At 42.7% G+C, this 26,322-nt stretch overlaps 2 protein-coding genes across 4 annotated transcripts in view; one reads left to right on the top strand and one right to left on the bottom strand.

Annotated features, from left to right (window-relative positions):
* Positions 1-5,406, top strand: RPL31 (ribosomal protein L31). 2 transcript variants are annotated; one of them, XM_040584727.1, is made up of 5 exons: positions 1-116; positions 859-975; positions 2,569-2,694; positions 4,709-4,821; positions 5,335-5,406. In XM_040584727.1, the coding sequence occupies exons 2-5, from the start codon at positions 869-871 to the stop codon at positions 5,364-5,366; spliced, it is 378 nt and encodes a 125-aa protein (XP_040440661.1). In that variant the 5' UTR covers positions 1-116; positions 859-868; the 3' UTR covers positions 5,367-5,406. The 2 variants fall into 2 exon arrangements, with proteins under 2 accessions (XP_040440661.1, XP_040440659.1); XM_040584725.1 differs by lacking the exon at positions 1-116 and having other exon boundaries at positions 836-975.
* Positions 5,407-5,976: 570 nt separating this feature from the next.
* The window catches only part of TBC1D8 (TBC1 domain family member 8), a 50,065-nt gene continuing 29,719 nt past the window's right edge, over positions 5,977-26,322 (bottom strand). For both annotated transcript variants that reach the window (XM_040584724.1, XM_040584723.1), the window contains exons 6-20: positions 23,763-23,970; positions 22,383-22,577; positions 20,927-21,109; positions 20,388-20,538; positions 19,281-19,495; positions 18,344-18,461; positions 13,689-13,974; positions 13,050-13,179; positions 12,673-12,771; positions 12,040-12,108; positions 10,449-10,689; positions 9,219-9,284; positions 8,520-8,609; positions 8,267-8,367; positions 5,977-6,952 (exon numbers count right to left, since the gene is read on the bottom strand). In XM_040584724.1, coding sequence (XP_040440658.1) covers positions 6,491-6,952; positions 8,267-8,367; positions 8,520-8,609; positions 9,219-9,284; positions 10,449-10,689; positions 12,040-12,108; positions 12,673-12,771; positions 13,050-13,179; positions 13,689-13,974; positions 18,344-18,461; positions 19,281-19,495; positions 20,388-20,538; positions 20,927-21,109; positions 22,383-22,577; positions 23,763-23,970 — 2,614 coding nt within the window. In that variant the 3' untranslated portion in view covers positions 5,977-6,490. The remainder of the gene's footprint in view (positions 6,953-8,266; positions 8,368-8,519; positions 8,610-9,218; positions 9,285-10,448; positions 10,690-12,039; positions 12,109-12,672; positions 12,772-13,049; positions 13,180-13,688; positions 13,975-18,343; positions 18,462-19,280; positions 19,496-20,387; positions 20,539-20,926; positions 21,110-22,382; positions 22,578-23,762; positions 23,971-26,322) is intronic.

Below are 26,322 nucleotides of genomic sequence, written 5' to 3'. Positions count from 1 at the left end.
CCCCCGGTACGCGCCTCCGGCTGGCGCCGGCGCACTGGGCCCCCGCGCGCATCCCGGAAGGGCTCCTGGCTCCCACAGTCCCTTGCGCGCTCTTTTCCGGCCTGTGCCCGGGCAGGGTGAGTGGCCGGCCGGGGGCTCAGCCTGCCGAATCCGCCCGCATCCGCCTTGTAGACACCGCGGGGGGGGGGGTCCTTGGCCTGGGCCGTCGTGGGGGGCGGCCCGGCGCGGGAGGCACGGGGTGGTACCTCTCGGCGGGTCCGCGTTTGGCGGGGCTGGGGCCCATCTCCCTGTGTCCCCCCCGCCCTTCTCTAGGCCTGCGCAGAGCCGGGCAGGGCGCGGGTCCGGGGAGGGCTGCGGGTGTGAGGCAGTTAGGGCCTGTGCTGGGCCTTGGTAAAGGAGGAGGAATCTGTAGGCCGCTGTCAGTCCCTGGAAAGAGCCTCTCTGGTACCGGCATCTCCTTTCCGGGACGGGCCGAGCAGCCCTCCTGGGTCGCCTTGAGGAATGAGAGGGCTTGCGTGTACGGAATTCCTGGAGGGATGAGGGGGCAGGACGGGGTGGTCTTAGGGGCGCCAGGGGCTGGCCAGGAGCTCAGTGTTGATGGGAAGCGGCCGAAGAGTTTCAAATGTGATTCGTGCGCCTGTTAGGGAGATGGGAGTAAAGCATTTCTGATGCTGAAAAATTCCTGTGTAAAATCTGCAACTGGTGCGACCCCGGGGATGGATTAAGCTTAAATTTAAGTTTCTGAAAGTGGGACTTGGGTGGCTTGTAAGAGGGTGGGGGCGATGGGGGAGAAGGTGATGGGAGAAGAGTCTGAGGAAAGTTGGGCCAGCGTTTGATGTGTGCACGGGTGGTTTTCAGCGTTGCTCAGATGGCTCCTGCAAAGAAAGGTGGCGAGAAGAAGAAGGGACGCTCTGCCATCAATGAGGTGGTGACTAGGGAATATACCATCAACATCCACAAGCGGATCCATGGCGTGTAAGTCCCTTTTATCAGTGAAATTGGTATTATGTCAAGTGGTGTTTGGAAGCAGGCTTGGTAGGTTTTAAACGATCGAGAACGACAGTCCTTACTGACACCAATGCTAATGCATGATGTTTTAGTTGCTTGTGCCAAGTTGTGTCCCAGGGAAGCACCTCTGTGCTTGTGCAAACCTGTGCTTAGCATATGGTTTTGGAGAACAAGCATGTATCTTTTTTTAGGGGTGTTCCTGGACTTAATTTGAAGTTAAATCTGTTTATCTCTGTGCACAGGTCATCATTCTTTACCAAGCAAAGTTTAAAGTTTAGCCCACTATAGAAAGTTTTAGAAATGAAATAATTGTTGTAATCAAGCGATTGGCTCTGTGCTTGTCAATAAATTGTGATGTGTAACTTGGGGTATGATTTGAGTTAATATTTGATGTGTGTACATGAGGATAACTTTTTACCTGACAAAATGTTGACCCTCATACAACTTCATAGTAGCAAAGTGCTTGAGAGGACTTGTTGAGAAGCTGCATCTCCCTTTGATTCTCTTTGTATGCATATGGCTACAGTCATGGAAGAAAACCTTATCTGAATCAAAATAATTGGTGAAATTACTGAAGTTAACTTAGAATGGGAGAGAAATGAGAGTGGACTATTGCAAAAACGTGGGTGAGAATGGGAGGCAGTGGTAAAGTGTTCTGGCCTTGCCCAGTTCATGTCAATTCAGTCTGTTTTTTTCATGCTGATGATCCTTCTGTCCACTTCTTTTTGGGTTATCCTCTTTTTGTTTTGAACATGAAGTACTAGGGGTGAAATACTTTGTTTAATGCTTTTCTCGTGTAATCGTTCAGCCACTCCTGATTGCTGTTGATGTTTAGTGCTGGAAATATAACCCACTGGGGGATCTCGGATACTATTGACACTAGTCACGTGTCATAGTGTGGGTGTTTTATATATATGTGTGTGTGTGTATATATATATATGGCAAAACACAGTGCAGCTGTAACTTCTATAGTAAATGGCTAGTCATGCAGAATCTGTTCAGAATAAGTATAAGACAAGTGATCCTTGTAAAAAAAACAAAACAGTTTCAATGGTGCTATTGGTGTAGTTCTGCTAATGTGAAGAAAGTAACCATCAAACACTGTTGCAGAAGCTATTAGAATAGCATCAAGTTTTTCTTCTGTTTATTTCATTACTGATACAGTTCTGTCAAGTTGGTATCACTATCGCACTGCTTTTCTCATAGGCCTTTTATTCAGAATATCTATGAAACCTCGTGATCTTTTCAGTAATATTGCATTGAGTTTTAATGTCAACATGTTTGAGTAAGACTTAAGATCTGGGATATCTTGTGGTTGCAAAATTCTACTGAAATTATTCTATTTAACTGTATGAGGTTTCTGTTAGACGTACACATTAAGGTTAGCAGTTACCTACCAGAATAAGGGTCTAGTCATTCTATGATGCAGCTATTGAACTACTGTTGAACACAGTTCTTTGGATTGTATGTTTAGAGACTGTCAGTGGTTGAATGCTGCAACAGGTGTCCAATGCTGACAGTTTTCTGAAGTTAAAGAAATGGCTCTTCTGTTTGTCCTAGGGGCTTCAAGAAACGAGCACCACGTGCTCTCAAGGAGATCCGTAAATTTGCGATGAAGGAAATGGGTACTCCTGATGTTCGTATTGACACCAGATTGAACAAAGCAGTCTGGGCTAAAGGAATAAGGTAGGTTTCTGCAACTTTCCTTATTGGGTGAGGAAGAACCTTGTAACTCTGTATGTGGAGGTAACAGGCCTTGGAGGGGTAGAAAAATTTATATACTTCTTGCAGCATTTGCATTTTCTTTGCAAATGCTTCCTTTCTTAGGAATGTGTATGCCAAGCTAATCTTTGTCAGCTCCTTCAGCATATTTGTGGCAAAGGTTGGTAAAGTGTGGATATGAGAGAACTTCCTTCTGCCTCTAATGAGAATAAATTCAAGGAAAAAAGGAATGCAGGTTTGGCAGGAGAGAAAGCATCGGGGTATTGTAATACTGTAGTACCCCAGTCCCTATTGCAGCAGATGTTTTTTAGAAGAATGGTGATACCTACAGTCCAAGGCTAGGTACCTGGGGTTTGCGTACTGTGTCTGAACAAGATTAGGTTTTGAAGCATGCTGAATTGATGTATGCTACACAAGGAAATAATGAGGTGTGTTTTAAGTAGGGCCATTAATCTTGTCTTGAAAATACAAATGATAAGTAGTTCAGGGGTCAGAAAATTAGAACTTCTGTTAAATCACTGCTGCAGAGGCAGCTGATTTGGCATTTGACATGCATGAAGATGGTCCAAAAGGACTCCTGCGAGGAGTGGGACCTCTTAAACTATAGTAAAACATGAACTAGTAGGAATTAATAACTGTGAGTGATACACTGCATACATGTGAACCCTTGTTTTAAACCATGTCTTCTAGGAATTAGATTTCTAAGTCTAGCCTATGACTTAAAATCTTTTACCTGGATTTGTGTGCTTAGACTGACCCTTCCTTCAAAAACACGAGTGGAGAGATGGGACTGAGTTACTGGGTCTTCCAGGCCAGGGGTTCTTTGTCCTTCCTGATGAGCTGTTCCAGTTCATATGCTGGCACCTGGCTCAATTGCTACTTCTTCATTGCATAACTTTAGAGCTTAGCAGTGAGGCTACTACTAACCAAGACGCAAAGTAAAGTATCATCCTCTGGCAGGATCAGGAGAGGCTAGAATCACTGTGTCAGCTAGTATGATAGTGATCTAAATGAAGTAGCGAAAAATGCTTTTGACTTGTTTCAAGAAGAGGATAAATCAAAGCAAGTTCTTATGTCTTAATTACTGTATCAATCAGATTTAGTAAGTATGCTCTTGAGAACATAAAGCAAGGAGGAAGTTCCTTCATATATTCTGGGGAGCAAAGTACTCTGAGTAAGGGTTTCCCAAAATCCCGAGTTCATTTGAGGTGGGAGGTTATTTGAAAAATGGTGTGGACAAATAATTTTGTGCTTTCCCTCAGCAACATGTTTTAGGCAGTATTAGGGGAGGACGCTAAACTTTGACTTGCCTATTACAAACAAAATCATCTTAGTAATGTAGTTGTGGTTTTCATGGGCTTCCGAGGTAAAAATGCTGATCAGTTATATGCCCATAAGATCTTGGTTCCAGCCTAATGCTTGCTAGAATTTCCACAACTTCTAGTATACAGATTGGCCAGTATTCTGACTCTTGTCAGAGGCCTCAGGCTTTCAGAACAGATTGTTGGGGGGTTTCTCCTCACTATTTTCTATTCCAGTAAAAAATGCTTGTTAGTAAGAGCTGCTCGCTGATCATATTCACACTGTGCTTCATTATCATCTTCATAGTTTAATTTCTGGATCATAGTTTAAATTCTGGATGAACTGATGATGCACTTCTGACTTTATGCTCCCACTGGATTATGGATTAATCTTATTCAAGGCTCAGTGAAATATTACCTGCTTACTTTAACAAAACAACAAAACAAACCAAGAAGCTCCTCTAAGGCAAACAGTACAACCTCTAAGGTACAGGAGTTCACTTTTGTTACAGTGCTGAGATAGAAACAGAATTGACTCATCATGTCTTTGCACAAATGGGCAAAGTTTAAGAATTTGAGGGGGCTACTAATCATGAAGTAAATTACTTTTATTTTCTGTAAATTAGCAGGTTTTAATACATATTTTACTGAAAATTAATCTGTCATCTTCATTCTAGGAATGTTCCTTACCGTATCCGTGTGCGTTTGTCCAGAAAGCGCAATGAGGATGAAGATTCACCAAACAAGCTGTACACGCTGGTTACCTATGTACCAGTCACAACATTCAAAGGTAAGGTTGCATGCCGTCTCTCTTCATGCTATGTTTTTCTGAACAAGTAGCAAAGTGGGGCAGCTCTTCCTGCAATGAAAAATTAGATGACAAGCGTGCTGAAGGGGTCAAACTGCTGGCTTAAACTAGCTCTGCTGTAGAGAACAGGGCTGCTAGCTTGCCTGATTAGCATTCAAAAGTATATACAGAATATAGTCATGTAAATCTTGAGAGAATAAAAACCACTGGCCATAGTTGTTAGGGTAGTTTTCAGGTTTGTTTTCCCATATAAAGTACGTCCCCTGATACGAAAAGCTCAAGCAGGTTGAGCCTTTTCTGCTTGTCATCTGAGAAGTGTCTTATTTGTGGAATGGATTTAACATTTGGTGAAATACTTGCCAATATAGTTTGCTCGTCCAGAAGTAGATCAGCAAACTAGGTTTGAAACTGTAGTGTGCTTTCTTGTGAAGACTTGCATGTACATAAAGGGAATTATCCTAGCAATAGGTGGTGATAAAATTTCTTGTTTTGCAGGTCTACAGACAGTCAATGTGGATGAAAATTAAGCAGATTTTAATTACAATAAAAGGATAAAAAGAAAGTTTATTCCTAAGTTCTTGTTTTTATTGTCCAGTCTCTTAAATCTGTCACCCATGAAGCATTGAGTTGAACAGGTGACAACATCTTAAAGTACCTTGCTTCCTCTGGGCTTGTACGTAGTGGTTTAATTTTCTTAATTAAAGATACTGTAGATTTCTGTTACATGTGGTTGGAATAAGGAGGAGATGTGGATGTTCCTATGTGGACGGCAAAGTCTTAGTGGTTTTGGTTTGTTCCAATGGGAATAAATGGCCACTACACAGGTATTTTAAATTAGGGCCAAGTTTGTTTAAAAAAACAAAACAACCACCAACCACAACTCAACCCCTGAAACTGTTAGATCAATACTTTGTTTATGTAACCTTGTGGATAAAGTAAACTCCCTGTATTTGGTCCCCCACTGGTTTCCTAGGCAGAATCAGCAGGCTACTCCCAAGCAGGTCTTTGCACTACACTGAAACATAGGGGTTTGATCAGTGAATTAGTTGTGAGCACGCTAGCTCAGGGAATTTGTTTAATGAAGTAGAGAATGGAGGCACTTGCCTTCCATAAATCAATAAATACTGTCAATGCAAGTCCAGTACAAAAAGAGTTTATTGAAAAGTGCATGTTTTCACAGACCAACATCAGAAGCACAGTCCATGTACACTTAACATGTCAGCAAGACATACAAATTGGAATACAATCAAATATATTAAAATAGTTTCAATTACCAGCATTGAAACAGTTTTCGGTATTAGTGCAAAAAAGGCAACCCAAACAAACTGCAGACAGTAGCTGAGAAGTTTTCCCGTTTAAAAAAAAAAAAACAAAAAAAAAACCAAAAAAACTGGAGCCAGCCTCTACAGTGTGAAGACACTGAAGCCCTCTTCCGCACTGGGAGAGCAGACAGATGTTTCCTTTTACGTTCAAAACAATATAATTAATAAATCAATGGCACAAAACAAGCCTACACACCCTTTAGCTTTTAAAGCTCTTAAACTGAAAACCACAGACGAACAAATTGTTTATCAAAAGTCCACTGCGAACTGAAAGCCTTACAGTATGTGCTTTGGCATAATTTCAGTGCATTGAATTTTTGAAAGGTTTGCTACTGTTGTGTGTTTAGTTTTGTATGTTCACCCCGTGTCTGGCAGCTCATCACATTTGTCTTGAGACTATATTGATTCAGCTTTGCATTCTCAAGTTTTGGCTTCAGTTCTAAGGGTTTTTCAAAGAAGTTAACTAATGACTGTTCGGTCAAGAGGGATGCTAAAATATGTTCAAAAGAGACAGTCCAGTCCCCTTCAGTCACAGGTGAAGGCTGGGAGTCTTTGTGAGGGGTCTTCACAGCATCGGTAAAAACAGCATCCTGATCTGAAGCAGAGGCCTCTGGCTGCAAGTCCTCTGTGAACTCGTCTGACCCGCTCCCCAGGCTGATGCTTCTTTGTCCTACTTCCCCAATCTGAAGTAACAGTGTGGTCACAGTGGCAATGGCTTGATACAAATCATTCTCTTCTGGATCTTCATGAAACATGCTATACAAGGTTTTGCAGAACTGAATGAACTCCCTCTGTAAAGGATGAAAAACAAAAATCAAACCACTGAACAGCCATGCTACAGGTAACTGTAGGAGTCAGGCAAGGGCACGGTTACCACAAAGGAAGGCACAACGCTGCATACATTTATATGATCATTTATAACTTCTGCCTGCTTTAAAAAAAAATGCTAGCAAAGGGATTTCAGCCCATACTGATGCTAGGGAACTTTGGCACTGCAATCAAAAAGGGAACAGAGCAGAGAAGTATTTTGCTGTCTTAATGCAGGAGACCAGGATCTCCCCGATGACCAATGGGTAAGTGAAATAGATACAGAGCAAGGGATACAATCCGTTACTGGTGGGAAACTGGTGGCTGTTACAGAGAATGAGTTACCGCCTAAGTAGCCATCCACAGGTCTGCAAGCAACTTCCCTTGTTTCGCTCCCCTCTTTTCTCAGATTTTTTTCTTCTACACGTAAAATCCAGCTATCTTCCCTGCCCAACCCTTTTCTCTTTTTTTTTTTCCTTGCTCACCCCATCACAGATGATTATCAGGCTATGTTTTCATCCTGTTACGAAATTTGTGAGCCTTCAAGTTTCACACAGTCACAGAATGGCTATTGAGGGTAGAAAGGACTGCAGGGAGTGCAGTCTTGCCTTGGTGATGCCTTTATGAGAGTGGCCCTGCTGAGCCGACAGGTTAGGTACGTGCCACCCATTTAAAACTTTATTTAGCAACACCAGCACAGAAGGTATTCTGGGGCGTAGTTGAATCTTTCTTTGCATGTCTGTACATTTGTTTTACTAATATGGGACCCTTTTCCCTCCAGTAGATTTCCTTACGCCAACAACATACACAAAGCTCTGTGGGCACTAGGGAGGAGATGATGAGAGCCTTCAGCTGTCTCAGTTTATCAGTTCTAGTTGGCATTTGGCTGAGACAGGGGAAGTCCCAGTTGGTGATGGACTAAGAAAGAAGTTACTGGTTTGGTGGAGAGGAGGGCAGGGAAGACAGAACAGCAACATGCATTATCAGGAATTCTTTTGGTTTGGAAGGCTTTCTTGAGCCTGCATGAGCCTGTTTTACAGCATGATATGCTGCAAGTGAGGGTGGCTCTGAAATCCTTTCTATTCACCAGCCAGTCTGAGGAAGCTGCTAGAAAGGTAGTTGAAAGTTTTTAAACACCTGCTCCCTGGATCACAGTAGCCCAGTTCTCGATACCTAAAGGACTGAATCCAAGCTCAGGCTGAAGTTACACTTTATCAGAAAAAGCCAAAATTCAGTCATTTAATTTCCAAGTAGTCTCCACTTCTTTAAAAACAGACTACAGCTTCTAATGTACATACCTGGCTCATTTTTGGCAATTCTTTTTCAGTTTTAGTATCTTTTTCTTTGGCTAGATCCTTTAGCATCTGCTTCAACTGCTTTTGGTAATCTACTGCATCACCTTTTTTGGAGCAGACATAAAGGAGAATTAGTTTTCACGATACTGGAGTACAGTGACAATTCAAAACAAACCTCGGAGAGCAGAGACAGGTTAACAAATGGAAAGCTGGTTATCTCATATGCACATCCATTAGAGAACCATTTGGGACGTACCATTTGATTTTCCAATGACTAGTGGTCTTGAAGTTGACAGCAAAGGATTCTTTAATGGTGACTGGCTATCTCGTTCATTTTCAGTGAGAGCTATCCACCCAAAAAAGTGACAAATGTAATGATTAATCCTTTGAATGACGCATGTTATTTATGCTTATAAAATTTACATAATTGAAGAAATAATTGGGCAAAGATGTTTTTAAACAGTATTTCATTAAATCATACTGTAAAATTATTTAATGTAAGTAAGACTGGTGCTGTGGTGAGAGAGTCGGAAGTTTGCCAAGAATGGCACGTCTAATTAAAAACTGCACAGAGAAACTAACACAGAATTTTGTCACCTGATCAAAACTGGATCGAGATGTAATAAGGAGGTTTCTATGGTATGCAGGGTACAAGCCATCCAAAAATGTTATTTCAGTTCATATTTTGTCTGGAAGTAACCATACAATTGGCTGCAAAAGATGTCTCAATGCAGCAGATGTGAGCCTTACCATTGTACATCTAGAAATTTCATCCAAAAAGGTTTTGACTGGAGTGAGTTTTAAAATGTGGTGAGCGTAAGTACAAATACACATCCTATAAGCCCCAAGGTGAAGGAAGCAAGACAGGTTCTTCATTAAGCAGCCTTTTCTCAAAAGCTTTAAGCAAGAGATTTCTGGGGAAACTGAGGTGTCCATTCCCTTTCAGATTTCTTACCTGGTGGGATATGCAGCTTATATAGTAACTTTATCTTTTCATTCATTTCTCCATTATACATAACATCTGCAAGGAAGAAAAAAAAAAGAACAAGAAGGAAGTGGACAAGAGCATTTACTTCCACGGTTTAAAATAAATCGGGCGTCTCTCTGTGCACAAAAGATAATTGTTTGCATGGACAATACACGAAAACATATGGCCAGTATATTACATTGAAATATTTTAAGTTGTGCCTGTCAAAGAGGAACAGCAGGTGAGAGCCATCTGGTTTGGTCTTTGTTCTTGTAAAATAGACTGGGAGCACCTAACCCTATGGAGCTTCAGCATTGTTTAAAAATATCAAGGAGGATGGCAGGGAAACGAGCAAAGGCTGTTTGCTGCCACACATTAACAGGAGTGCAAGAGGGGAAAGACAGAAAATTCTCCTTGGGGCTACATATTCTCAGTATTTCTCCCCTTCAGCCCTTACTGTTCTACAGAGTAAGCCCAAGGAAGATTACTATTTCATATGTAATATAATTCATATTTTCAATGACCAGTGGAAATGAGATTCTAGACTTTCAAATGGACTGAAATACTGTGAAGAACTTTTTCCTTTAATTTAAAGTTGTATTCCTTTAAGAATCAAAATCAAAAAATGATATAATACAGGGTGGCTTGGTTCACATTACAACAATTCTGAAGAGCTTAAGTGGTGAGAATTACTGAAGCTTTGAATGTTGATTCAGGTTTTTTCACTGAACAGCTGGTGGCCTAAAGACCAACCCTAGTGCAGCTTGCAGTCCCTGCTGGCCAGATGTGTTTTGTTCTGCTTACTGTCCACATATAAGGCAAACAGCAATCAGTTGTGTTAGGTTAAGTCTTCGAGAAGCAGTTACAGAGAGGTATACTGAGAGCAACAATCCAGTAGAGAGGATTTCCTAGCACTCCATGCAGACCCAAGTCTAATTTTGATTCATAAAGTTTTTTCAACAAAATTACTACTGTCCGAGAAATATTTTAATACAATATTCAATCATGTCCTTAGGCCGTTTTTTACATCTAATCGACTTCAGGTGATTGGAACACCAAAAAATTAGCCTGACCAATGACCTTTATTGATCACAAGCCCCCCCAGAAAACCTGCCCGCATCCTCCCCAGCCGGGTGTATCGCATTTTAACATCCACATCTCACCCATGTGCTACCCTCCCTGTTCTGCCCACTTTCCACCCCACAGGGGAGCTGATACCTAAGCAGCTGGCCAGCCCCTTGAATTCAATCAGCCGGTCCATGTTCTCATCCAGGAGCCGGAAGGTCCTTTGGGCAAGGACGTCGGTGTGCTCCCCGCAGGTCCAGGGTGAGACCATCCTGTACAGGTTAGCGAACTGCTGGGCATCGATGCGGTACTGCTCGGCATATGGTCTGCTGGGGTCGTGTCGCTCAATGACCGGACTCGTCATTTCCCAGTAACACCTTATTAAATGTTCCCTCTAGGAAAAATCAGAGGCAGGAAAGGGGGCTTGCGGTGTGCAGTATCAGAGAGCACAACCAGCAAAAAAAAAAAGACATTCATATCAAAGTATGCTGGAAATGCTCAGAATTCTCTTCGCATGAGGTGTTGTAACAATACCGAGACCATTCCTGTGAGAAAAAGCAAATCTTTAATTAGAGCAGCCAAGTGCTCTCATGATTTCCAATGGATAACCAATAAATTTGAAGGGAGACTGGGCAGATTCTTAGAAGAAATTCACTGCAGGCTACTGAAACTCCTTTAGTCACATCTGTCCCGGGATGTCTCTAACGGCCAAAGGTACAAAGGGTGACAAGAAAATCTAGGGGAAGTATTATACAGGCTTGACCAGCTCATTTATTCTCTCTCATACCTCTCCATTTGGATACTGTACCTATTAGTCTTCCCTCATGAATGGGCTGAAACAAAACAGAGTCCTAACAAAACAAAGTTATTCCAAGGGAGCAAGAGAACTAATGAAAAAGGAACCACCACCAAGAAACAAAATGAGAAAAGGGGAGGAGTGCAAGCCAATCAAAGCTCAAAAACAGAGCAGCAAGGAGCAGGATGGAAGCACTGAAGAGCAAGCCCCAGCAGCATCACCTTACACAACCACTAACAGAGGGAGGATACAGCTGCTCTTAAGCCAGAAAGCTACAGAACACCAAGAACATACCACAGGCATGTTCTCAGTACCTAGTATTTACGGCTATGAACAATACACAAAAGAAATAGGGCAGTAATTTAATGCTTAGTCCTCTAAATCCAATATAGTTGTATAAGCTTAGATATCCCTGTCTCCAAATAACTTGCATAATAGTTCTTTCAAATATCAACTTGACAGAAACTGAAGTAGAAACTTCTTTTAATTCTAAAAAAAACCCCAGCAACCAAAACTATTAGAAAATTGGGAACAAATAGCAAAGACACAAGTTTGTGGGGATTTTTTTCCCCCACGGAAAACAGTCTGCCTTTAAAAAGCATTAAGAGAGCAGGACTTAAAAGTAGTGCTGAGCTCCCAGTGAGCAGAGCTACGTATTTAATTTATTCTGCATGTGAAAGTTACAAGAGCTGAATTACTCATGGACCATTTCCAAGCAGCAAGTTAGAAAGGAAACTCTGAAGCTATTCTCCTTTGAAGGATCAGTACATTACTATTCCTCTTTAACCACTGGGCAACCACAAAAAGGACAAAATGACAAGATCCCATCCGAATAGTACCACCCAGGCAGAGGACATGAAGTACAAGGTGGCACTGCAAAGCAACAGCTGAAAGTTATGCCCAGAAGCCTCAAATAGGTACCATCCTCTACTTTTCAGGGAGACCAACCTTGAACAAGTCATACAATTCCTCTAGATCGTCAGGAAGAATCGAAACATCTGGGATGACAACTCGGAGCTTAAAAAGAGAGAAAATCATGTTAATGACAATCTTTCGTCCCATCATCACTGACACGGGCAGGCTCAGGAGCCCTGCAGGGACTGTATTTATGTGGTACAGCTGAAAACTGCAGCACTGAAAAATCTTTGCAATTTTTCCCCCTTCTTTAGGTTCATCAGTTGGACAGATCCATAAAAAGCAAAATCCCTCAAGGGCTATTGAAAACAAAGCCAGGAAGTCCCTAAGCTACAGGTCACAGGAGGCCAAGGAAGCATCGCACTGCGCTCGTGCTCTTCTTACACTCTTCCCTGGGCATCTGCCTAGGGCCACGGTCAGAGAGAAAGCGCTGGGCTGGATAGTCCTGCAGTTGTTCTTAACATTCAAGCCACTCTAGAAAATAATGCAGGTGGATGCAGAAGAAAAAAACAAACCCATCAGCATCCCAGAGAAAAGCTTTTTGCAGAGTCAGTAAGGATTCTTCCTTTTTTTTCAAGATCTGATGGAGCTTTTTAAAAAACAAAAGCCATCTGCCTCCAGAGAGGAGATGTTAAGCTACCTCATTTGAAACAATCCCCTACTCACCACATTTTGCTTGGTTGTATCTTCATGGTTCTGCAGGACACGGATTCGGTGTTTGTAACGCATGTGCTCTATCTGTGCCACAGAGTGGTCTCCAAATTTCTACGAGGGAGAAACAGAAGTTTATTATCTTTATAGTATTTAATGATATTTGTATTTCTCATCTAGTGAAGACACAACTTCTACAGTATTGTAAGTCCCTGAAGAAAAAGCATACCCAGTCTCTTACTGATCTGTCAGCGTAGGTTTTTATCTATGCTACACCAAGCCTTATACATCTGAGCACTTAGTCAAGGAACCTGTAAGGATGTGTACTGGCTTTCAAACATCCATGCTGAATTTATCCTTAACTGAGCAGTAGACCCAGAGCAGTATTTTACCTCATAGGAGTCATGAATCAAGTTCGCTATTTCAGTCACTGGAGAGGCTTCTGGGTCGTCGCTGAAGAACGCATGGTGATTACCAATAGGTGGCAGAGGGCTTTCCTCATTTTTGACATGCTCTAAAAACCTGAAGGGAAGAAATACAAGCAACACAGATTACTCTGCACGGTGCTTTTCTCAGTCTAAACAAGCAAACGAGTCTTATGGCTCAGACTTAGAAATAAAGAGGGTTTTGGGCTGCTAGGCTTTTCAAAAATGCTTTCAGGATTACTCATTTGAGCAACGACCAGCCAGCCAAATGACTAAACACTGCCCAAGGAAGAAAACTTCTGTCTCCTTGAAGTCTGGAGCAGGAAAGACCGTCACTCTAGGGAAGGCACAAAGAACAGCAGTAAATATTGCACATTGACGCAGTCGATGCATGTCTCGGCGCTGCCAGGAAACTTCACAGGACATCTACTCGTCTGATGTACAAAGCCCATTGTTTAAGGCAGATACTGGGAAAGCAGCAGCAAGGTGACACAGAGGGTCCCGCTGGTGCCTACAGAGCACCACTGATATCACGATGGCACCCACATGCCTTTGTTTTATGGCAGAACAGTCCGTGATGGCAGGAGCACTCCTGCGTGGCCATACCTGCTCAGGATCATCAGGGCCTGCCCATCATCCTTGCTGTTACACAGATCCACAGCATTGGCTTCCAGGATGGCCAAGCCCAGCTGGAAAATAGCTTTGATCCCATCATAGAAGAAGCAGTCCACAACATTCACAGCACTTTCCAGGGGCATGATGCTAAGGAAAAGGGTAAGGAACCATGAAAGAGAGATGGAAGCTAAGGTTGTCAGATCCTTCATATGTTCAGCCAGCTCTGGAAGTTGCTCTTTTATAAGCTCTTCAAACACCGACTGGTCTACCTGAGCACCTGCAAGTCATAAAGAAAGAGTATTAACCAAGACTTATACAGGAAAAAATACTCTTTAAAGCTAATGATCGCTGTCAACTATTAACTGCAAGACTTTCTTAAAACTTAAACTGACGAGATACGCACGCATCTACAATGAAAAATTCCATTATCCTCCTGCTGCGATCTCAGCACCAACCCTCATGTCCGTAATCCTTACTGTACAAGTTTCTGCAAAAAGACTGCGTTGATTCTCCTAAGTGCCTTTAGGGTGCAATGAAACAGTAATAGCAGCAGCTGTTGGTTTTGGCTAAAAGAGCACATAATAATTAAGTGTTAGCAAAAGCAATCTTAAAGCACTTTACTGTTCGACTTGGGATCTATGCAATGAAAATAAGACAGTACACATTCCTCTCCAGTATATGTACTCGAGGAAGCGGGCAGTAGAGCTTTCATTCTAAGTGAGAAAATCTAAGATGGAAATCCAGATATGGCTACATATACTAAGCAGGAAGAAAAATACTTACACATAAATATACGTGGATATAAATATACATTTACACGCATATACATCTATATATAAAGAAAAAAAAGACTTCTGCAATGCCCAGATATGAGCTTTCCTAACTGTCCGAACCAGCCTTTCCAAAAGGAGCAGATTTAGGCTCTGTTTTAGCTACTAGCTCAGTCCTGCTTTTTCAGCAGCTATTGCAGAACCAATATAGTTTCATACCACTGAAATGGCCTGTGTCTACAAACCAGATCCGCCACATCAGGGGCTTTAACCAAAGACACTAGAAGTTAAAAATGTTCCCGAGTACAAAATGCAGTAAGCTTTTCAATTATTTTGTCTTTCCTTTCAAGTTATTTCATTTCTTTCTCATAGTCCATATTCTGCAAATATTAGGGGACCACTTTAATTGCTATGAAATTCCTGAGACATACATACGTTTAGCACTCATAACTTCTGTGGTCCAAAAGCAGAACATAACCTGGACAATTCATGGCAGAGAGCCAGCATCTTTTGGCTTTGCATCCAAATCACTAAAAAAAGCCCCAGCTATGACATTTCTCTGTCTTAGAACTCTTCACATCAAGCCACAAAGAGCTTCTGCTGGTGGCTGAACAAACAGTACAGCACCACAAATCAAAAATAAGTGCCCAGGGACATGCAAAGAGCTTTTGAGAAACACATCAAGCATGGTCCTTTGCTTTGAAGAGAAAGCCTTCTCACATCAGGTGGTCATAAATAGGAAGGGTAAAAAAAACCAGGAGAAAATGGACTGGGATTACTCAACAGAAAGCAGGTTTTGTCTGTTTTGGGGTTTTTTTAACAAGCTTAATTCCAACAATTTAATAGACATAGTTAATACAGACCCAAAAACCAGAGCTGGTTTTAGGGTTATTTGAAGGAAGCCAGAGACAGACAGGCAGATGCATATAATAAGATCATTTCAGACTCAGAGGCAGCACTGGCAAAAGCAGAGATGTAAAAGGCATGTGCAATGCTGCCCAGATCTTTCACAGATCTTATTATAATTAAGTGGTGACACTGTAGACAAAAGTCAAGCAGGTGTATTCAAAGTGACTTTTATGCCCACTTTTTCATTAGGCTCCCAGAAACCATGAAATCTGAGCAACTGAATCTCTAATGTATTACAGCATGAAGCCATGGCAAAGTAGCAAAATACCAGGGTATCCATTTAAAAAATTACAAACCAAGACTGCTGTAACTGCAGTTACACCATTGCCATAGTAAAGGGAGGGATCAGGGTCATTTCTGAGGAGGTGGGGATAGGAGGAAATCCCTGGTGGTTGTGGTTCTGGGGGCTAGAAATGAGGTGGGCACTCTTGTGCTGCCTGGGGAGTGGGAGGAGACATCTAAATGTCTCTAAACTAAATGACATCTCCAAGACTGAAAAGGCAAATCAGAAAAATGAAATTAAGTTTTCAGTGTTTCAAGAATTATAAGATCAAGGTGATGACAGTCTAACAGATAAAGTGGCGTAAAATGGCCTGCTGGTTTATGCAGAGGATGGAAAAGTCATGGTAACACGAGAACAGGATAGCCAAGACCATTGCCACCACTCTTGACCCCAGTACAACTTGTCTCTGTCTTGCAGCTATCTGTTTATAATTTCCTCTATGCATTGCAGAAGGGAAAAGGATGGAGGGAATTCCTGAAGGAGGAGATAATGGGTTGCAGCCCTGCCTGCAGGCTTTTCCCATTTGCAGTGAAATGATGAAGAGGCTTGTGAAAAGACAGGGCGGTCATACCTGGCAAGGCTGAAGGAGGGACATCGCCACGTGATAAAAGTAAAAAGGTTGAGTAGGACTGAATTGCCTACATTCTGAAAGCAAAAATTGTAAGTAAATACAAAAATATTTGTCATTAAAAGAAGGCCCAAGAGAAGATGAGGCTAAGAAGGCCTGTTATAACCCAGGTTATTAACTTAGCAGCTCTTTTGACTGTAGAGATTACTGGCTGACACTGAAGAGGAAAAGCACAGCGATGGGCAGCAAGGTCAGAGATCACCAAAGTTACAGAGATATCAAAATCTGGAGAACAGTACGGGCAGGGCAGTTAACGAGGAAAAGCTGGGTCCTGGAAGTGTTATGCATGAAGAAACAATACAAAGTTTAGACAAGGGCCGGCTGCAAATCAGAAAAGAAGGTCAACTGAAACGTGAAGCCAAGAACACTAACTCAAGCAACAGGAACCAGAGGGACAGGGTGAAGATCACAATAGCACCAATTTGGGCATGGTAAGGTCTAGGGTAGATCAAAGCTGCAGAAGTAACTGCCCAGTGAAGCTACCATGTTGCAAAGGTACCCCATTTGGCTAGGGGGAGCAGGGGAACTTCTGAACTGAAGCCCCTGGCTCTTTGCACCATGGCGAGCCATGGCAGCATCTTTTTTAGAGGCATGGTATTCTTTCCTTTGGGTACAGAGGACAGGAAAACAGAGACAGGACAACCAAGACTATCAGCACTCAAACAATGTAGGCTGTAGCCATGCTGAGTGACACGCAAGATAGAAATCCAAAATTAAGTACAACTCAGGGCAGTGATACGGCCAGCCAAGTGGGACAACTCAAGTTTTTTCGAGTGTAGAGAATGCTGCTTAGAGGCAATAACCCAGCAAGCACCAAAGTTATCAGTAACTCAAGGCAGGTTGATGATATCTAGAAATGCACAAGGACAAATAACGCTCTTTCTTTTTTTATCAAGAAAGGAGAACAGACAAACATGGAAATAATTCATCAAGATAGCAGGTCAAATTCATGTTTGGAGACAAGAACCAAAATTCTGACAAGTTGCAGCGCCCAATCCCCTAGCTGAAAATACCAGTGGCATTCAAAGCACCACAAAACATCCTAAGCATCCAGCTAACTTTGGAATAACTCTGCTTTAACTTACCTTACCTGCCAGTTCAGTGACAAGACAGTAATCGTGCAGCAGCAGTGTCAGGAGGGAGGTATAACAATCCCATCCTCCAAGCAAAAGACAGGCAGCACAAGAGTGCCCACCTCATTTCTAGCCCCCAGAACCACGACCACCAGGGATTTCCTCCTATCCCCACCTCCTCAAAAGTGACCCTGATCCCTCCCTTTGCTATGGCAATGGTGTGACTGCAGACACTGTAGCTACAGAGTAAGGTTAGCGCTGAAGAAGGAAAGGCTATCAAATATTTATGTAAGAGGAGAAAGTAAAGTGACTGCAAAAACTACTTTCCTGTATGCATACCTGCAATCACTGCTTCAAGCTGCTCAGCCCCTCTTTCTGTGCATTAGGCAGATGTTTGCACAACAGTCTTAAAAACAGTTGCACTGCAAAGAACAGGAGACACAGCACATGCAGTACAAGGCACGCACCGCAGAGGGACTGGCCTTATTTCTTAATGCAGCATCTCACATTCAGAGGGTTTTGTATTAGCCCTCATTACAAAGGGTCAGTTTAGATGCAAGCCTGTGTTAGTCCAGCAGCCAGGCGATGCGGACAGGTCAGATCAGAAATAGCTACCCTAGCAGATCTTTCCCAGGTTCACCTTAAACAGCTCGAGTTTCTAAGACTTAACGCTCCTAACCAAGACACACAAGCTCTTCTAATTTTTACCTAACAGTCAGAAGCGCCACCACCTTCTGACCAACAGGGAAAAAAAAAAAGACAAACTGGAAAACTGAGCACATATTTATTGTTATTGCCATTCAAACCAAAACCAACTCTAGCTGGAATCTGAGCAGCCACCGCTGCTGTCCCTGCATGCTCTACAAGTCGATGCACCACCTCCCCTGCGGGGTATGGACCTCAGAAGACCCTGAGCATTTTACTCACCCCAGTGCCATTCGGCTGCCCCTTCCCAGTTAGCAGGAAGAGAGACATGAACTCACCTATCACTCGGTGGTTGAAGTAATCTGGCAGCATTCGCTCACACACAGCAACCAGCAGCCAAAAGGCTTCTTCCTCTTTGGCATACAACAGCAACACGGAGGTCAGAATATTCATAGACTTACAAGGGCAAAGAAGAAAACGGCGTTGGTTAGTAGCAGCAAATCCTCCTGAGGCAAGCTAAATTGTGGCTGTTTTTAAAGAAAGGAAAGTAGCCTAACATGATGTAAACAACTAAAAAAACCCAACAAAACCAGCAAGAGAAAGGTAACGGCAAATGCATAATTGCATAATTGCAAGGCATAACAAGTTTTTCAAGCTTATGAATACTGCTTTTCATAAGAGCAATAGGAAAGAATGGAAAAAAGCACAGCACTGGATTTGCCCAGATACAAAGTAGGTAGCTGATAGTGCAAGACGTTTTGGGGCTGCTTTCCCCTCCTTCCTGTATCTGGACTGAGCTGATGTTAATCCAAATTCAGGGAGCTGCACAGAAGGTAAAGTTATTAGTTTAGCTAGCCAGCTGGGCCAAGTACTTTCATAACTGGTCATCAGTTTTGGAAGAAAGGGACAGAACTTTAGTTCGTTAAACCTCTGCCCCAGAGCTCTCATCTGTGCAGGCCAGTTTACTTTGCACTCTCCAAGTATTGTGCAAGACACGCACTTTCGAACAAACGGAAAAAACTGAAACAATTTTTTCCCATCCTTTAACTCTAAATGCAGTTTGCAAAATGCTAAGGAATACTTTTGTTAAGCCTATACACTTGTTTTCCAGAGTAAATGACATTTAGTATCTAAAATTATGTATCTTTCATAACTAAAAGGACATTATTTATTAGAATCACCATTAAAATACTCCCAAGAGAACGATAAAACTGAGAGAGTGGAAAGAGGGGGGGAAAAAAAGCAGCGAGCGTTATCCCCCTGGGAGCTTTTCACCTGGCAGTATCCTATTTTGGGGTTCCTGTGTGCGTATGCCGTAAGCACCCTTCTCAGGGCGGCTATCCCCGTCTCGCTCTGGAAGGCCGGGTGCTCAGGCAGCGAGCGGTGGAGGTCACGCTCGATCTCCTCCGTTGCCATACAGCACTTGCCCATGGATGCCTCCACCAAATGGACATAGTAACCGGGATGCGAGGCGAGATCCGTCACGGCGTCTGAAGGCAGAGCAGGAAGAGAGAAAGAGGAAGACACAAGCAGATCAGGACGATGCTAAACTTAGCGTCGTGGGAATTACTGCTCAAAAGGATGTAAGTAAGATGGTTTTCCCCAAGGTCTGTGAATTTAGTGAAATCTCCAGACCTAAAGGAAATAAAATCCTAGCAGAATAGGTGTCTTGAAAACAAAACAAATATTAGCAAAGCTTATATGATGCAACATCATTCAAAACACTTTAATATTGACACTGAGCAGAAAACTTCCCCAGCAGAAAGTATTACAAGGAGAAACGTACTCTATGCTGTTCACACCTTCCAAGAAGGGAAGGAAAAACTCCACTTTTTACAAATGTTTGAACATGTCATGTACTGACTTAAGGACAAAACTTGAAATCATATTGTAGGCGTATTCTGGCTCTGCCAGATCTGTGGATGAAACGAGGTTTTTTTTCTATCTCCAGTTTCTATTACCACTGCCAACATTCAACAAGAAGCAGGAGCAGGACCTGCTGACTTTAAGATGTCATTATTTTGCAATAATTTGATTTGTCTAGGGTTAAATCAATATTTATGCTATAATCTAATTGTTGCTTGTAAGATTAACATTATTTTATGAAAACACGATGTTAATTTTAAATTAAACAGATGAGGAAGATGTTATTTCAGTTCTTCTGCACATCACGTCATGCCATCCTGAGATAAAATTTTTACAGGCCTACCTAGGTACTTCCTTCCTCATATTATTTCAGTTCAGATGATCTCTCTTCTGTAAGCAGTATCATAAGCTCCATGTAAATGACACTTAATTGCCCTTGGGAGTTTTCTTGCCTAAATGTTCTGCCATGTTCACAATCACATGATGCCTACATCCAACATTTCTAAAAGTGCCCACCTGAGAAGAGCAGCCAGAGTTTGCCTCTTAAGGATTCAGGGATTCCCATAGCAACAAGTTTTCTGATCTTCTCTGTGCGAAACATGCACACGGTTCTGCCATATTCCACAAAATGATCATCCCACAGGCTCTCTTTGATTTGCTCCCTAGACTGGGAACAAGAAGATATATTTTTAAGGAACAAATCATGCGCATGTGAGAACTGGTAAACAGAAACATTTTGCGCATTAGAAATTCCACAATGTATTTCCATTACCAATGGAAATGGGAAGTCTGCTCTAAGGACTACAACTTTCCCCATTTTGCATATGCAATTCACCACACAGAGAAAAATTATATTCACCAGAAAGAAACATGGGGGAGGGATAAGAAAAAACTCCAAGCAAATAGAAAAGCTCTTATCACATATCTCACTTCTCCAGCCAATACAGAGCTCATTTTACTAAAAATTACTCTCTGTTGGCATGTCTCCCCAGCTCTTTCTTTTAAAAAACCCCCAAACCCCAAACCTCTTACAATGTACCCCCAGTGTTACATACCTTTCCAAAATCAAGGCCCGCCATTCCTGACTGATGGAAGTCTGACCTTAGTGCTTCTGCATTGAGCAAATAAGTGCTCTCCTTCCCACATTCGCTTCTCTCCTTGCCTTGTGAAGCCTCCATTCCCAGATGCTCAGGCTCATCATCCCTGAGCATGCACGTGGATCCAAAGGCAGGACTGTTCTGCAATGCAGAATCAAACTGGTAACGACCAAGAAGAGGCTAAGAACTATGTCCTCAACTATCTTCAAGACACAGAGCTGGGTTAGCCTTTGCCTTCTGCATCAAAACCTTTCACACCTTTCAGGAGGAAAGGCCTTACTCAAGGCTTTATACAAATTACCATTCATTTGTATGTCAGGAAAAGGGTTGTTACTTTAAAACAGAAGTTGTTGGTCAGTTCTACCATCGTTGATGACAAGCTACCAAACTCTCTTCTGCTTCGGTTAGGATTTGAAAAACAGAATCAAGAGAACAGTTTAGGTTGGAGGGGACCACCTTTTTCAATCCCCTGCTCAAAGCAGGGTCCCTCAGACCAGGTTGCAGGGGACTGTGTGTCCAGTTGAGTAGCTCCAAGGAAGGGGAGTCCACAGCCTCTCTGGGCAGCCTCGTCCAGCTCTTCCCACCTTTGAGAGGAAATCTTTCTCTTTTCATCTATTCGGATTTCCCCTTGCTGCATCTTGGGACTGTTACTGCCAGTCTTTCAGCTGGCACCTCCGAGAAGAGTCTGGTTCCACCTTCTCTGTTAACTCCCCATTAGCTAGCGGAAGACAGGCTGAACAAGCCCTGATCCCTCAGCCTCTCCTCATAAAGCATGTGCTCCAGCCCCTGACCGTCTTGTAGCCCTCCACTAGGCTGACTCCAATTTGTCTCTGCTTTTCTTGTGTGGTGAGGTGAAGTCAAACTGGACACAGTACTCCTGATCAGCCTCAGCAGTGCTGAATAAAAGGCAATAGTAACATCCCTTGACCTGCTGGTTACAGCCCTGCTAGTACAACCCCATATGCTGTGGGCCCTCTTCGTTATAAGAACACAATGCTGAAATATAAGCTCACTGTTGCCCACCATGACCCCCCTGCCTTCTCCATACGGCTGCTCTCCAGACATCCCCCAGTCCCTCCTGTGGCATGGGGTTACTCTGCCAGGCTTCGCATTTGCTTTTGTTGAACTTCACGAGGTCTCTATCAGCCCACTCCTCCAGATCGCTGAGGTCTCCATGAAGGACATTCCTGCCTTCCACCACATTCACTGCTCCCCCTGGTCCATTAGTCAGAACCACGCTGCGGGTGCACCTCATCCCATCAGGTAGGTCTTTAAAGAAGGCATCAGACAGCACTGGCCCAAGGTCAGCCTCCTGATGAAGGCATGACAATGGACCAATGGATAAACACACTGAATTCATAGTAAAAAAACCAAAAAAAACCAAAACAAAAAAACCCCACCAGAAGTTCAGTACCTGGTTCTTATTTTGCAAGTTGTTACAGTGCACTGGGTTGCTGGAGTTCACTTCTTTTAGCCTCTGGAGCAGGTTCTCCACCAAAGTATCCCGGTCCTTCAGCTCAATGAACTGAAAGGCCGTCTTGCTCCTTATGCTAACAATGATGGGATTAGGGAGAAGGCTTGTGTCCTCCATCTTCTCTATACTGATTACCTTTTCCAGAAACATTATAAAAAACACATTATGCACCACATCTAAAGAAACATCTTCGAATATTCTACATGTACCAAAATGTACAAACACAGCATTCATATACACATGTGCTTTAAACACAGTTATTCATATTAGCTTTCCTTGATCAGACACATCCTACCACCTGAAATTCATGCTCTCTTTACAAGCTCAAAGCAGGCACCAAAAAGTATCCAAGCTGCCTTTTGGGGTTTTTTTTTTTGTTTTTTTTTTAAATGACTCTTTGGCCCACTTCTGGAGAGTGGACTGAAGGGAAAGATATGAAAGGGGAGTAACATTAAAACAAGACTTAGAAAGGGATCAACTTGATCAAACTCTGGAGGATGGAGGAAGAAATTTACTTTCACACTTTTGAAGGTAGAGGAAAACAGTTTTGTTGTTTCTGATTAAATATGAACCACTGTTCTCTTTTTGTTTTCTGCTTCTGTAACAGTGGAAGATAAGTTGCTACAGTTACAATATCATTTGGATGCTACTCTGTTATTAGTCAAGGATGAAAGGAAAGCTTTAATTAAGAGATCATAACAGCTTTGTATCCACAGCAGATCAGGCAGGTGTTTGCTGACAGCTTCCTTCTCCTACTCCCACCACCTTCCCATGCACTCTCCCTTCATTTAAATGTCTCTAATTTCATGTAAATTTGGCAGCTTGTCACTGCACCCAGAACATCCCCTTTATCTCTGCCCTACAGCTTTGCAAAGTATCCACAGGTTTGCTAGAGTCTGTCTATGGAGGGAGAGCTTCAACACTTCTAAGTGTTGATCCCAGGCAAGGATGCTTTTGTCTTGCTAGAATGGGTCCAAGTTGAAGCCTCCATCAACATCAAGCTGGATGTATGCATTTTGGAGCTGGGAGGGGAGCTCTGTCCAAGCCTTGGACTGAGCAGACTCTGCTTTTGCAGCACTCTGTCCTGCCGCATTATCTGTCCATACCTCACTTTGAGGACCATGTTGAATCACCTATATTTTTAGGAACTCGAGCCCTAACGAGTCCTAGAACAAGCTTGACAACAATCCTGTAGGCACGATACACACAAGCATCCTACTTTTATTCATCAAATGACAGTCTGCAGACAAGTCAAGTGGCAGTGGATGCTTACAGCAGAAAAAGGCAGATAAAGACCCAAAAAGAAAGAAACAACTCTACCTCTCTAAGTGGGATGATAACATTGCAGCAGCCATTTTCTTTGCTGGCAAAACAGATATAACTGTCTGAAGTATACATCCTTCCCGCTGTGTGACAGCGACTAAATGGCGTCCAGAGAGAACAGTCTACAACTTCATGCAGCTTCTCCTTCCTGGGCAATCTGAAGAAGGCCCGAAAGAATTCATTCTGTGCTCTGGCTTCAAGATCCCTTAAGAGAAAGCAGGAAGAATAAATCACCAGACCCCGAAAGCCAGGACATCCAGCGCAAGGTGTGATTTTCTTGTTATTCTCACCAAGAGCAAGGGATACAGAAAAAAAATACCATGCACAGCAATCTCCACTGCCTATGTGGGCAAATCGATAAAAGACTGACTTCGAAATACAAAAAAAGAATCATTATCAATACCTGCTTGTATAACAGTAAGGTCAAAAGCAACTACTGTAGCAACTAGAAAAGGAAAGGGCACTAATTTAAAATCAGCTGGTTTGTTGTTTGGGGTTTTTTTCATCATTATTTAGCCATGCATTTTCTATGGCTGCTGTATGACTATCCAGCCTCAAAGAGTGACAGATTTCAATGCCCAGGAGATAACTAAATCTTTCATCTAGCAAACATACATTGAGCAACAAAGATTAGCTTTGTGTTCCTTGTTTTCCTTCCCAGTAGCATTACCAACAACACCCCAGGGATTTGCACCTGCCCCCGAAAGTAATGCATTTGCTGGAGGAGTACTTCCAAAGTGGTCAGTAATAGAAGAGTTAATGATGGTGACATTTACACCATCACATCCTTGGCTGCCAGAGGTATCAGCCCCTGACAGCCCTCAGAACAGTTGCAAAACGCAGCGCAGTTTCAGGTCACTTACACACTCAGTTGGGAATAACAGCACTGGCTACATTCAGTTTGGACTTGGCTTCCTTCCAGTCACCCATCCACATTTATGTGCAGAGAAAAAGTTCAAATAAATGAAGCTTTCATTACTGAGCAATGGTTATACAGACTTGGCTTTGGATTTTTTTTCTTCTCCTTTTTTAATGAAGAAATCTGCAGGAATTTAGAGAGCTACGCAATTACATTATAAACAGGCCATGACCATTAGCTCATCAACAGCAGCTCCAGCAACATTAGGGCTTAAATTCTATTATTTTCTTTACTACAAGTAAATTTTTCCAAACATGATTCACCTTAGGAAAAAAAAAAAGGCAAAAAACCCGCTTGACTTTGTTCCATTGAAAGAATTTAAAGCGTGGGCTGAAGCATAACAGGGAGTGGTACCTCGGTGCTGTAAATCCCCTCTCTGCTCCTTCCTTCACCCTCCTCTTCTGCAGACACCTTCACCCTACCCCAGCCCTGCTGTTTAAAAATAAGTTGAGATAGATGAAGTCTCTGCTTCAGTAAATCAATTGTTAGAGGGTTTGTTCTTTATTTCAGGTTAATCCATGGAAGAAACTAGAGCCATGTGAAACCAGGAGGAAGACAATCCAGAACAAACGGAGACCTGAGAAGGGAGGAGCTGTATCTGTGACCAACAGAAAAGACAGAACGCGCTCAACCAGAGTTCGGCTGCTGCTTCCTCCTCAAGCATTATCTTCCTTAATAATATTATCCAAGGAAAACAGACAAATAGTCTCCTGTTTTTCACAAAGAACAAAGAGAAACCCTCTTTGTGAAGGAAGACAAAAAGGTTGCTCCCGAGTTAAAATTCCACAGTGAGAGCAACTCTGATAAGTGCCCGCAGCGATCTGCTATTGTGACAAAGCTGGATCAGGATATGCCTCCTAGTTAACTCACCACTAAAATATTTTCCATTTCTGCACAGCACAGATGAACACTGCTGATAGCATCTGCAGCCAGGTCCGGGTAGAGCTGCGCTCTCCTGCTATTGGGCTCAGAAGGTAAGACCCTCCCTGCATCTACTCGGTTGTGAGAATTTCTACACCTTTACATGAAAAGAGGCATTGTATGGAACAGTGGGATCTCTGCTGAGGCAGAGATTGTCTGTTATTTAAGAGCTGACGGTTTCTAACATAAAAATCTGCAGTTTCTGAGTTTTCAGGATTTTGCTGCATGTCTTGTGGCTACAGGCTCCAGGTGCAAGCCTTTTCAGACAAGAAGCCACAAGTTTTTAAGCTGAAGAATGACATTTCCCACATCTGAAACTAATTAAATTTACTAAGCACTGCATTTAACCCCCTCATGCTGAACTGGAGGAAGGCTGCTAATCCCAGCATCCCTGGAACTGCCTGTCCCCCTGTGACTCATGGCACAGGGTTACACAGGGCCACCGCAGCCACCAGAGACAAGTGCCAACACAGGGGCCAGCCTGCTGGTGGGAGGGATCCTGGAAAGAAAAATGGTAGCATGGGGATGAAATACTGTCAGCACCTACTGCTGTGGGCTCAAACAAGAGGTTTTATTAGAAAGTGGCACACCAAGAAAGTATTTCCTGTCATGCAGGCAAATTCTAGGGCTTAAAGCAATTGCTTCCCTTCATAAATACAGCCAAACAAAATTAGAGCTGGTTAAAAAAATCCAAACCCTATCACTCAAAAAAGCCCA

Source organism: Falco naumanni, chromosome 2, assembly GCF_017639655.2.
Source record: "Falco naumanni isolate bFalNau1 chromosome 2, bFalNau1.pat, whole genome shotgun sequence".
Classification (NCBI taxonomy): Eukaryota; Metazoa; Chordata; class Aves; order Falconiformes; family Falconidae; genus Falco; species Falco naumanni.
Note: the sequence above shows the minus strand (reverse complement) of the source record. Positions and strands in the feature narration are given on the sequence as shown.